Source organism: Sphaeramia orbicularis, chromosome 21 (assembly GCF_902148855.1).
Source record: "Sphaeramia orbicularis chromosome 21, fSphaOr1.1, whole genome shotgun sequence".
Classification (NCBI taxonomy): domain Eukaryota; kingdom Metazoa; phylum Chordata; class Actinopteri; order Kurtiformes; family Apogonidae; genus Sphaeramia; species Sphaeramia orbicularis.
The window spans coordinates 22,779,611-22,792,020 of record NC_043977.1 but is presented as its reverse complement, the minus strand read 5'-3'; the positions used below and the strand labels follow the sequence as shown (position 1 = coordinate 22,792,020).

The 12,410-nt window shown below is 35.4% G+C and overlaps 1 protein-coding gene across 2 annotated transcripts in view; it reads right to left on the bottom strand.

Moving 5' to 3' along the window:
- itga6a (integrin, alpha 6a) overlaps window positions 1-12,410 on the bottom strand; it is a 29,499-nt gene that overhangs the window by 9,076 nt on the left and 8,013 nt on the right. For both annotated transcript variants that reach the window (XM_030124486.1, XM_030124487.1), the window contains exons 2-16: window positions 11,228-11,352; window positions 10,738-10,817; window positions 10,385-10,646; window positions 10,044-10,175; window positions 8,058-8,271; window positions 6,981-7,174; window positions 6,811-6,905; window positions 5,989-6,116; window positions 5,817-5,906; window positions 5,669-5,730; window positions 5,403-5,572; window positions 3,619-3,762; window positions 3,424-3,539; window positions 1,538-1,700; window positions 1,335-1,421 (exon numbers count right to left, since the gene is read on the bottom strand). In XM_030124486.1, the coding sequence (XP_029980346.1) occupies window positions 1,335-1,421; window positions 1,538-1,700; window positions 3,424-3,539; window positions 3,619-3,762; window positions 5,403-5,572; window positions 5,669-5,730; window positions 5,817-5,906; window positions 5,989-6,116; window positions 6,811-6,905; window positions 6,981-7,174; window positions 8,058-8,271; window positions 10,044-10,175; window positions 10,385-10,646; window positions 10,738-10,817; window positions 11,228-11,352 (2,062 nt within the window). The remainder of the gene's footprint in view (window positions 1-1,334; window positions 1,422-1,537; window positions 1,701-3,423; window positions 3,540-3,618; window positions 3,763-5,402; window positions 5,573-5,668; window positions 5,731-5,816; window positions 5,907-5,988; window positions 6,117-6,810; window positions 6,906-6,980; window positions 7,175-8,057; window positions 8,272-10,043; window positions 10,176-10,384; window positions 10,647-10,737; window positions 10,818-11,227; window positions 11,353-12,410) is intronic.

The window sequence follows — 12,410 nt, the reverse complement described above, 5'->3', positions numbered from 1 at the left end:
TAGATGGTTATGGTTCAGCTAATCTGAACTACTTCTGAACTACTAAAATACATTAAATAAGTCCTCATGTACTGAATACAAAAATAAATAATGAGATTTAATGCTGAAATATAAAACAGAATAAATACATTCATATAATAGTTTTATTGCCAGTCATCTTGTTTAAGCTTCAAAATGAGTTTATTTGAGTAGCTAAGTAATTATTTTTTGTTGATGAAAAGTTCCTTTATTAATTAATGAGCAACTTATTTATTTTTCTAATCAGTGAAAGAGGGCAGTTTTCAGTTTATATTTTGCACACAAAATTTACTTTAAAAACTGTGTTTATATATATATATATATATATATATATATATATATATATATATATATATATATATATATATATATATATATATATATATATATATATATATTACAGTTAAATATATGCTGTTTGTTTACAAAGTTTTTAAAATATAAACAGATACCTTTGGAACAGGAACAAATTATGCCTAAATTTTTTCAGTCAAAAATGCTGAAGTGAGAGTTGGGGGTACTTGGCTAAAAACACATATTTCAGGGAGTACTCCACTGTAAAAAAGTTTGAGAACCACTGAGCTAAAGCAATGTGTCATATTCTATAAGATCATCATAATACACAGGAGCTTGTCCTGTGCTGCTTCCTGGACCTGGAGCCACATCCAGAACTCAGTACAACTTCCTGGACTCAATTCTTTAGGCGAGTTTAAGGCTCTTATAACACATAAATAAACAGAAATGTCCACATGTTATTCTTAAATGAAACTGTATTATATTGTTGTTGTATCATTATGCCCATTTGTTACTTGCTGTTGCATCTGTTCAGGCTCTTGGCCAGGGCTCCCATGTAAAAGAGATCCGATCTCAAGGGACTTCTTGGCAAAATAAAGGTTAAATAAAAATGTCCCAGGAGATCCACATATCTTGAAAAAATCCACACTTCATGAGTGACAATGCATTATCAGGTAAATCCAAGAAGATTCATTGGACCATAAGAAGGAGGAGAATATGAAATTCAACATATAAATTAAATTTTCAGTTTATCAAAATCAGTAAATTTGGAGATATGTGGTTTTCACTGCACAGGAACACATGAAAAACTGTAATTTGACAAGTAACTAAAGCTGTCAGACAAAACTAGTGGAGGAAAAGTACAATGATTGCTTCTGAAACGGAAGAGTAGATGTATATGGTGGCAGAAAAAAAAAATGGAAGTATACATGTAAAGAACTGCAAATTTCTACTAAAGTGCAGTAGTGGACTAAAAACTTTTATTTAAGCTTCACTATTGTGTAAAACTGAGAAGTCTGTACCTCTGAGTCTCTCTTAAAGGGGTTTCCCAGCTCACATTCTGCCTGGGAGCCGTTCGGATTGGCATTACAGGTGATCTGCTTCTCTACCTGGAAATAAACACACAAACTGAACACCTGCAACAACCCTAACACCTTATAATCACACAGTATGCCCGTGATACTCTGTATGCTTTATGGAAGTACATTATTTAGTCTTTTATTACCACTGTTTGATGTGGGCGAACTCCAGAATATGACAAAGTGTCTGGAAACGTCCCGTTGAGCTTGGCCTCGTACGCGTCGTCTCCGTTCATGTTGTTGACTGTGACCTGCAGAGCCAAGTCCTTCCTCTCATAATTCAGATTAAACACAGGGATGTTGTTTTTTCTGCAGGAACATAAACAACAAAAAACACTTATCTCCAATGTTTTTGTTCATAAACAAGTGATTTGTGCATCATCTTAAGACCCGCTTTTATTCTCTGGCTTTTAACTCCACATGAGTTGTGTGGTCCTCTGTGTCTTTTATTTATTTATTTATTTATTTTTATAGATTTCATTACTTTAACTATTTGATTTTATTGTTTTATATAGAGCATTGTTGTAATTTTATGTACTTATTCATTGTTTTTAGTATTTCTTTAAATTGTTTTATTGTTTTTATGATGTGCAGCACTTTGGAAATGTTCTTGTTTAAATGTGCTATATAAATAAAGTGGATTGGATTGGATCGATCATATTCCCATCAAGTTAATTAAGTTTATACAGTTTTAGAGCTGCAACAAAATTCTGATCACCAGCTGCTTCCATGATCTTTCACAGTTAGAACGCAGCATAGATGCAGTCACTTGATAGTGTGGCTCATCAGATGTGATGTTCTGTTCTTTTTTGTTATTTTACATGATTAGCAATTAAATGTATTTAGATTTTAATCAACTGATCTAAGAAAAACATGTATCTCATATATTAAACAGCTGATTGATGAGATTCATAGGTTATAACTTCTTCTCCCAAGTGTCTCTAATTCAAAATAAAACAAGTAGTTCCCATTATGCTTAGTGATGTAGGTTATGTCATTATGTACACTGTTTTTTGGTTTTTTGTCAGATACATTCCTCTTTTTCTTCCTATTTATACACATCAGTAATCACCTCTGACCAGGTACAATGAAAATATACTGAGTCCCAGTTACACTTTGTCAGTGAATGATAAATCACATTGTCACAATCATTTCATGAGATGAGGTACAAATATTTTATTCCACCCTTATTGGCAACAGTGTATATGTTATGTCATTTTAAACTGAAATAGCTGCAAGTAATGTAAGTAAAGACATGATGCCATCAACAGGTCATTAGAATGAGTAAAATACTGTATTGCTCTACAAATTGTCGCAAACAATTTAATGTTTGTAGGTCAACAAAATACATAACAAAGGCCTTCAGAAATTTTAATACAGAAATCTACGTATTATAACTTATAAGTGATTTTAAAACATTAACCCACAAAGACCCAAACAGCCACTGACAACCAAAACCATCTACTGATGTAAAATGTTTAATACCTGTTGATCCACTAATCCATTCAGAGGCTCCCTAGTTGCCGTGGAAACACCATCATCTTCTACAAAATTGATTCACCAGTAAAACTCATGGAGTTTGATAAATGACAGTAGCTGGAGACACTTGTTTTTATCTTCAGTTACTGGTATCTTTGCTGAAAAAAAAAAACACTTTTTCTTCAGTTTTCTCTGGGTAATATAATAACTCTCAACTTCAGTCTGAGTTTTTATGAAAATCTACATGGTCAGTAAATGAAATATGGGAAAATACCTGATTTTTTAATAAAATGCAAAAAAAAAAAAAAAAAAAAAAGAGGATAATATTGTAATAAATGGTAATAAATCACTCATCATATTTTTTTAATATATATTTCAGAGGGTACCAGAGCTGCGTCGAAAAACCAAAACATAAATACTACCACTGGTTTTCTTAAGGTTGAGCTCATTTTTTTTATTGCATTGCTTTTATTCTCCATCTGATTGTCATGTCTGTAACACATCACCATCAAAAAAGGCTCACAACACCCACAACACTGAACAAAGAACTCACACTGGTACTGGGAAGAACAAGTCCTGGTTACTCTGCTTGTAGAATAATCTGTACTGCATCTTCAGGTTACTGCGACAAACCAGGTCACTTCCACATCCTTCTTTTAGAAAGCTGACCTGCACAATAATGAAAATAGTACATTATTAGCTTCATAAACTGTGTGTTTAATAATCCATTTTTCAGTCCGGTTTTTACCTCAGTGACGTCTTTGCTCGGCTGGGAGGAGTCTAACACGGGCATGAGAGGAGGAAGTCCGTTCTTTGTCCTCTGACGCTTCGTACCCACGATTTCTGCAGAGACCTCGATGGGAATGCTACGTAGCTTATCTTTAATATTGTCCTTAAAGAAAGTCAATAGTACACAGTGTTAGACCCAAGTTTATGTAATGCATGAATGACATCTTTTATTTGTTTGTTGTTTTCAGCTTAGCTGCATGTTTTTGTCTCTTTGCATCATTATCTTTAACATCATTTTCATCTTATTGTGTTTTTTTCTTTACATCATTTCCATCTAGCTGCATCTTTTCAATAATCTTTATCTTTTATGTTGTTTTTGTCTTGTTACATCATTTTTATCTTCTATACCATTTTCATCTAGTTGCATGTTTAACAGCATTTTTACCTTTTACATCATTTTCATTGTGTTATGTCTTCTACATCATTTTAAGTTTTACATAATTTCTGTCTTGGTGCATTTTTTTTGTCATTTTTATCTTTTTTTTATATTTTGTATTATTTTCATCATGTTCCGTGTTTTACAAATATCTGTGTTTCTCCTCTACATCTCTCACTCCTTTGTTGATGTCAACCTGTATTAAATATTTCTAAAGAAAACTCTTCTTTTGTCTTAATCAAGAAAATGAACACACACCATATTGTTCTCATGTATTTTACTCTGACAGTAAAAAAGTAGCTCTGTGATCTATTTTGTTACTATAAGATTGTGAAAGGCAGTTTTAGACACTAACTCAAGCTCTTCTTAACTGTAATTCATTTAGTGAAAAAATGGACTGGTCGAAATAGTTGTTGCATTTGAGTTTAGAGATTTTTTCTTTGGATATTTTTAGTTAAATTATTTAGTTTTTCTTCTCTTTCTGATTAGAGATTGATATTTTAACCAGTATTATCTATTTAATTATTTCCTCCTTTCTCCTCCGGTAACAATTTACTGGGCACAGACTGTTAAAGTTTTATATAAAAGATTAGTCATTAAGTTTTCTTCAGAGGTTTTTCTTCGAGGGCTCAGGTACTCTAGTTATCTCTATATAATAGAGAATTATACAGTAGAATATGTTGTATATGTAATATTGTAATTACTGCTTTGCCCAGTTTTCAACCACTATCCATTACATTTATCTATTAGATATTTATTTACGTTTCTTATTTACTATATTATTGATTCAAAAAAAAAAAAAAGGCGGTCAACGCTCACTCCTGCTTATTATTAAAGGGTAATTCATGTTCATACCAGCATTTTTGTGGACGTTTGTGGAAGATTTACACAAAGATGTGGAAACTTTAGAGGTAATTTTGGGAAAAATGTGAAAAACTACCAGAGATGAAAAAAATAAATAACACCCAAAAGTAAATTTTTACTTGTTAAAGAAGTCAACTAGCGACCAACTACAACCGTTACATCTAGGAAAAGTCCTTTATTTAGTTGTGATGCTCTCCTCACTGATTTTACATTACATATAGTCTCTTAGGAAAACCCTGCTTCTGGACTTAAGGTAGTCTAATATCCTTTTTTTAATGCCTGTTTTCTATGAGGGGAAAGCAGGGAAAGTAGCCCTTAATGCAAAAGCTGAACGTATATACTGGTAATGTATGAGTTGTATGTGTTAATTTCATATATGCATGTTTTTGTGTTTCTGTATTCCATGAAAAAGCACTACAAAAACAAAGGACAGAAAAGTTGCTTCTCACTGAGTGCATTAAATCCTGCAAATGTGATTTAACAGAATGATCGATATGTTTTACCTTTAGCTTGGCTTTTAACTTAATGCATGTTTCCTGGTTTTGTCCACGCAGGTCCAAGGTGCCGTTGAAGTAGTAATCTGTTTCAGTGCGGGATTTATTCAGAAACATCACTCTGGAAGGCTGCCCCAGTTTCCTGCGAACTCCATCAGCCTCCACCGAGTAACTGACAGCTGCAGTAAAGAAACCGAGAATATGTAAAAAAAAAAAAAAAAAAATGTATGACCCTGAATCCTGGGAAAAAAGTCACTTATTAACACTTCACTTACTTAACCTTTGGCTGTACGATGCATGGTTGGCTCTGTAGGAGAAGCATGCATCCACTGTAAGGCTGTGGGTGGAAAAAAGACTCATGAATTAGAGCAGATGGAGGTTGACTATGAGGTCTGTTAAAACATTGCAATAGAAAATACATACCAAATGCTGTCACCACAGGTTTTAACTGAAAGGTCAATTTCCTGCGGATGTATTTTGATATTCCTGTGGATGTTAATGACTGGCCGTGCCCTGAAGGAAAGGTTATTCATTGCAGTTATTGGAAAAATCAGTAGCTTTTAAACACATTTATAATGAATGAGGAGACATTTACCTGTAAATTAGAGCTGTGTCTGACAGAGAGCCCACAGCCAGATCTGGGTAAGAATTAGTGTCCAAATCCATGTTTCCTGCCAGAGAATATCCAAAAAACTGGATGTTGTGTTCTTTTCCAGTGAGGATCTGTAAAGACAGAGTCAACTGTGAGTAAAATGTGAAGGCTTAGGTGAAACATTTTTGCGATTTTCAGAAAGATTCATCTAAATGTGTTAAAGGTTCAATGTGTACGATCTATGTGGATCAAAATAATCTAGTAATTATGCTTTCATTAGTATATTTTCACCTGATAGCATTTTTTTTGCTGTAGAATGGGTCATTTAGGTCTTTAGAGGGAGGTGGTTTGTTCCGTTCTTTCTTACCACCCCATCTTATAACATTTTTTTCTTCTGCTTTTTTTTCATTTTATCACAGGTAATATTCAGCTTTAAGGTATGTTACCATTACCCACTACATGTGAGTGTGGACTACAGTTTTTTATCCCCTAACTTATGGCCAGTGTAGACAAAACAAACACTAAAGCTTTCGTTTTTTCACTTTAGCAGCCACCATAGAGGAGGGTGAGGCGAGGGTTTTCATGAGGCTACAATCTGCAACTTCACCACTAGATGCCACTAAATGTGATACTCATTGCTAGTGATAAATTTTAAGTTTCCCTCGATCTACACAACATATATCTGGGTTGTGATGTGGTTACCAGTTCCATGTTGGCGGACTTGTTGAAACTATACCTTAAGACATTTTACTCAAATTCTATTATATTCACTTATTGAAATTTTTTATATTGCGCAAACATTGAAAGAAAGTTCTGCAAAGCAACCTGTGCAGGAGTGGTGTTGATTCCTTGTGCAGATCCATGATAAATGTAGACTTTTCCTGCCCCGGCGTCATCATAAGGCGCTCCAACGGCGATATCTGTGTGACAGAGGAAACTGGTTATAGTACAGCAGCTGATCACGAAAACCTACTATATAAGCTGTTCCTAGTTACCTTCATATGAGTCCTGATTGATGTCTCCGATGTTCTCCACTGACTGTCCGAACATTGAGCCTTTGGTCCCGTTGAGACGTATTGGAACGATATTGTCCCAGCGTCCAGCCTTGTTGATGTAAACATAAACAGCACCTCCGATGTCCCTGTCCTTCATGTAGAACTGAGGGGCTCCAACCACTATGTCCTGCCACCTAAAACAAACAAATAAAATAAATATTATCATTATCAAACAGAGCAAGGTGTCAAACATATTTTAGTTCAGGTGCCACATTCATTTGGCCCCATTTGAAGTGGGCCAGACCAGTACAATAATAACAAAATTACCTGCAAATAATAAAAAAAAATTCTTTGATTTGGTAAAAAAAAAGTAAAATTAAATTATGAAAATGTTTATATTTACAAACTATCCTTTCACAAAAATGTGAATAACCTGAAAAACCTGAAATTTTGTAAGAAAACTAAGTGCAGTTTTAACAATATTATGCCTCAACTTATCCTTTATACATGTGCATTACAGATCAGATCTACAAAGGTACAAACAATTTAGTAACAGGCATAATATTGTTAAAAGTTTGGAATCCAGAATTTGGAGTGGTCATTATTAATAGGTTATTGTGCTATTATTTGTTGTTCTGACCCACTTGGTGTATGTGGCACGTGAACTGAAGTGAATCTGACACCCTTGACCATTAACATCTTCAGTGTTTTTGCACTTTGCAAATTTATCCTGCGAGCCACAGTGGAACCTTTGGCTGGCCAGTTGTGGCCCATAAGCAATATGTTTGACATCCCTAGTATAGACTATTCAATACAGAAAGAACTGAAACTACTTTTCTTTATTTAATTGTTTGTTGGAAAGACAAATTAAAAACGCATAGTGGAACAAACAGTTTGACAGTTTCTGAATGACACATATTGATGGAAACACGTCACATTTGTCTACTTGTCTCACTGTAAGGATTAATCTGTTTGTAGATTTGACTAAAAAGTAATTTTCTCTAGACTTTTATTTCCCACTAACATACAATGCACTGTCTGTTTTTTCTGTTTCTATAACTGACCGATGTTACGCACCCGTCATGATTGAGGTCGACTACAGCCACGTCGTATCCAAAGGAGGACCCCAGTCCCGGCCCATACAGAATGTACTCTTCAGAGAGTCTATTGGAGGTTTCACTGTCTTTCCTCAACAGGACCACAGCTCCACTGTGATTGGCTCTCGGTGCACCAGCAACCACCGTTAGGCCACGCCTCCAGGTGATACTGTGCCCCGAATCAAGTGAGAATCCTAAAATGTGACAAATGTTGCACATAAATCAGGAATTTCCCATTTAAGAGCAGGTTTATTGTCATTGGAGTAACACCACATCTGCACCTGGCAACATTATAATGAACTAGAAGCACTCGGAGAGCGCAGACCTCCGCCAAGGCTGATCAGTGGCCCCCCCCATGGGCCCCCCCACCCCCGATCACCACCAAAATTTAATCATTTCTTCCTTATCCCATTTCCAACAAACCCTGAAAATTTCATCCAAATCTGTCCATAACTTTTTGAGTTATGTTGCACACTAACAGACAGACAAACGTGCCCCCCCGTGGGCCCCCCCACCCCCGATCACCACCAAAATTTAATCATTTCTTCCTTATCCCATTTCCAACAAACCCTGAAAATTTCATCCAAATCGGTCCGTAACTTTTTGAGTTATGTTGCACACTAACGGACAGACAAACAAACAAACAAACAAACAAACAAACAAACAAACAAACAGACAAACAAACAAACAAACCCTGGCAAAAACATAACCTCCTTGGCGGAGGTAACTAGAAGCACTCAGAGAGCGCAGACCTCCGCCAAGGCTGATCAGTGGCCCCCCCCGTGGGCCCCCCCACCCCCAATCACCACCAAAATTTAATCATTTCTTCCTTATCCCATTTCCAACAAACCCTGAAAATTTCATCCAAATCTGTCCATAACTTTTTGAGTTATGTTGCACACTAACGGACAGACAAACAAACAAACAAACAAAGAGACAAACAAACAAACAAACAAACAAACAAACAAACCCTGGCAAAAACATAACCTCCTTGGCGGAGGTAATAATGCAACGTTATAATGATACACACAATGAACAAAGTCATTAGTTACTCTGCCCTTCTCACCACACTTCACCTGTTTATGCAAATAGTTGCAGAAAATGTTTAAATTAACCAAAACCACAACAAAGACAAACCTCAAGTAAAACTCTAAATCTGTGCATAACACTGTATATTATGTATATTAAAGTTATAGCAAATTGGATTTAAGAATTATTAATGCAACTCTGAATTTAAGACCAACTTACAATAACCAGTAGTGAAGATGAACGTTCATAATTGAACATTTACAATAGAAGATTGGGGCAATTTAGTCTATATTTATTGTATCATAAAATGTTATTATTTCTTAAATTTTCAATTGCAACATCAGACAACTACATTTGTAAAGTCCTATTTCTAAATATGAAATAATGTCTTCTCATTAGAATATTGAAATCAGTATCTTTTAAGACCTCCTAGTGATTCCCTGGAACCTTTGATTAACCCTCAAAGACCAAAACAGCCGCCAGCAAACAAATGCATCTACTGATCTAAAACGTTTAATAACCTTTATAACACTAATCCTATCAATACATTTAAATAAGTCTGAAAAAATGCAGTTTCTCAGCTTTTCAGCGGCATCAGATACAATCCATTTGGACGTTCAGAGGCTCTGTAATGAACACGGAAACACCATCACATTCTGCAAAACTGATTCACCAATAAAAACCCATATTTGACAGATGTAATGGTTAATTATATCTTTTGTTTCAGTTTTCTGTGTTTTTATGAACATCTACATGATCTGTAAATCAAATATAGGAAAATACCTGATTATTACTGAAAAATGTAAAATGCAGATGATAATATTATAATAAACTGTGTCAAATCACTTAAGTGAAGGTTAAATGTTGTCAAAAATAGTTATTGGTCTTTTAAAGTTCATATAAAAAATGTATATTTTTTCTGCTGGTTGACACTCACCGAGGTAGCTGTTTGCAGGTACAGGCACAAGCTCTGGGTTCAAGACATTTTCATCTCCTACTTCATAAGGCCCATCATCATACACTTCCATTTTCACTAAAGTGTTGTTCTTCTGCTCCACCCGTACAATACCTGTAGAAGGGGTGAAAGAAAGCATGCAGCACAAAATAAGAGACATACTGTACATGAAAGGTGTTTTTAAAATAATCTATTTTGTTCTTTTTCTGAATATTTAGATTTTTTGATCATCTGAAGTGAAAATAGCCCTCCTTTCTATAGATCTGATGATGAGTCTTGGACAGAAACTCTTATATATCATTGAATCAGTCAGTGATGATGACCTTTCCAGTTGTACGCTCCTGGGGCTCCAAACACCACATAATGGTAGTCCTTGGTAAAAGTGGCAGCCAGACCCTGCTGACATGACCCAAACATCTGATGACCTCTGGCTCTGCCCTCGCAGAAGTTCCAGTTCCCTCCGTCCTCGTCAGACGTTGTGTCGATGGTCAAATCCTGGCTCAGGACGTAACAGCGGCCGATGATATCGCTGGATTCCTGGGGCGTGTTTGCAAACAAGCGCCTCTGGTAGCGGTGAGCACACGTCTGGAATATTGTTAAAGTTGTTTTTAATATAAAAATGGTGAAACTGAAGGGTAGAAGGAAACATCTAACTTCATCTGACTTCATGACTTACCACAATCTTTCCTCCTGGTCCCTGGCTCTGCACCGTCACCCCCATCCACTGATTCTCCTTGTTCTCGGAACGTATGTCCTCTATCGAAATGTAACAATACATTAATAAGAATGGTTATAATGAGGAAAAAGTCTAAACATGATAGTGAATTTTTGAAGCTTTTCTGAGCATATATAAACAGTATATAGTATAGATATGCTTAGACTCGGAAGGTTATTATTGTTATTAATTATATAAGGAGAAGGGGTGGGAGTTTATAAGTTATACTTCTTCTCACTCCTTTTTGAATATGCATTATATGTCTTATGTCTAATGTGTAAGTGTTTTGTTTATTTATTTTCTTCTGGTTTGACATTCATATTTGAAATAAATACATCAATCAATCAAAAATCAAAAACATTTGTGCCTCAGATGAAGATGCTTAGATGGACGGAGCTAAATAGAAAAAAGGGCAAAAGGGACAGATTGTATCTACAGATGGATTCCTCACCTTCAGTATCAAATTCAATGCGGTCACAGTCATTAGACTGGGTGACTTCACATCTATAAAGACCTCCTGTGATGTTCGCTGTCTGTTTTCCTAAAGCTCTGGCTCTGGGTGCACCGATCAACAGTCTGAGGAGAACAAGAAAACAACAATACATTCACTGCATTATTTGCTACCATTATTTACTACTGCCATGTACATCTGCGGTGCAACAGCCTTTCATCACCGAGATGAACATGCACCAATTTACTGACATCAAGAAATCCACTATGAGATACATGGACAACAACAACCCACTGAAAGAGCCCTGCCTTTCATTATAAAATACTCAATCCTAATTAAAGTCAATGTTATAGAGTTACAGATAAAAAAAATCTCTTGTTTGCTTGTTCTTATGGAGTTAAATGGAGAAAAGCTATAAAAAGTCTTAAAATAGTCAATGTGTTTTAAAACATTTGAAGATAGATATCATTTTTGTCATACTTAGTGTTGCTTATCATGTCAACATTAACATTAATATTCGGAACTAAACAGACATAAAACAGCCCCCTCATGTCTGAACTGAACTGACTCTGTTCTTCAATCGTATGATGATCTTAGAGGTTCAGTCGGTTTAAAGCAGATTGTGTTGTTGGCATTTTGAAAGAGCTTCTGCATTTTTGAGGAGGAACAAATAGAAAAGTGCTGTCACACATTCTGCAGAGGGCAACAGAGCGATGAGCAGTCTGTTTAACTGAAGCACATTCAATGACGCGATTGTTCTGCCCGACCTCAGCTCCCCGACCAACTTCTTCTCCCCAAAAGCCACATATTCACAGAACATGAACCAGCATGAAGAGGAGATGTGTTCAGGGGGGTGACTCATGTTCAGCCACCAGTGGTATGGCATCATCACCAGCACTTATCTGATAAGAGGGCTTTATCAGCTTAGCTTTTGCGCATTCATTTTAGAAGAATGCAAAGAGGATTTTAAAAAAAAGACAAAAAAGGACAAAGAATTAATGTGCTGTAATGTTAAATAAGGTCTTGTCTGCAACTTAATTCAAATTAAATCAATCACTTAAGACTAAAATAAATAAGTAAATCTACCTCAGACTCTTTTGAGGATAATTATACAGAAAAACATGACAAACTTTACTGTCATTTTTATAAGTGAATATAATTTTTTTTTTTTTTAATTTTAAAA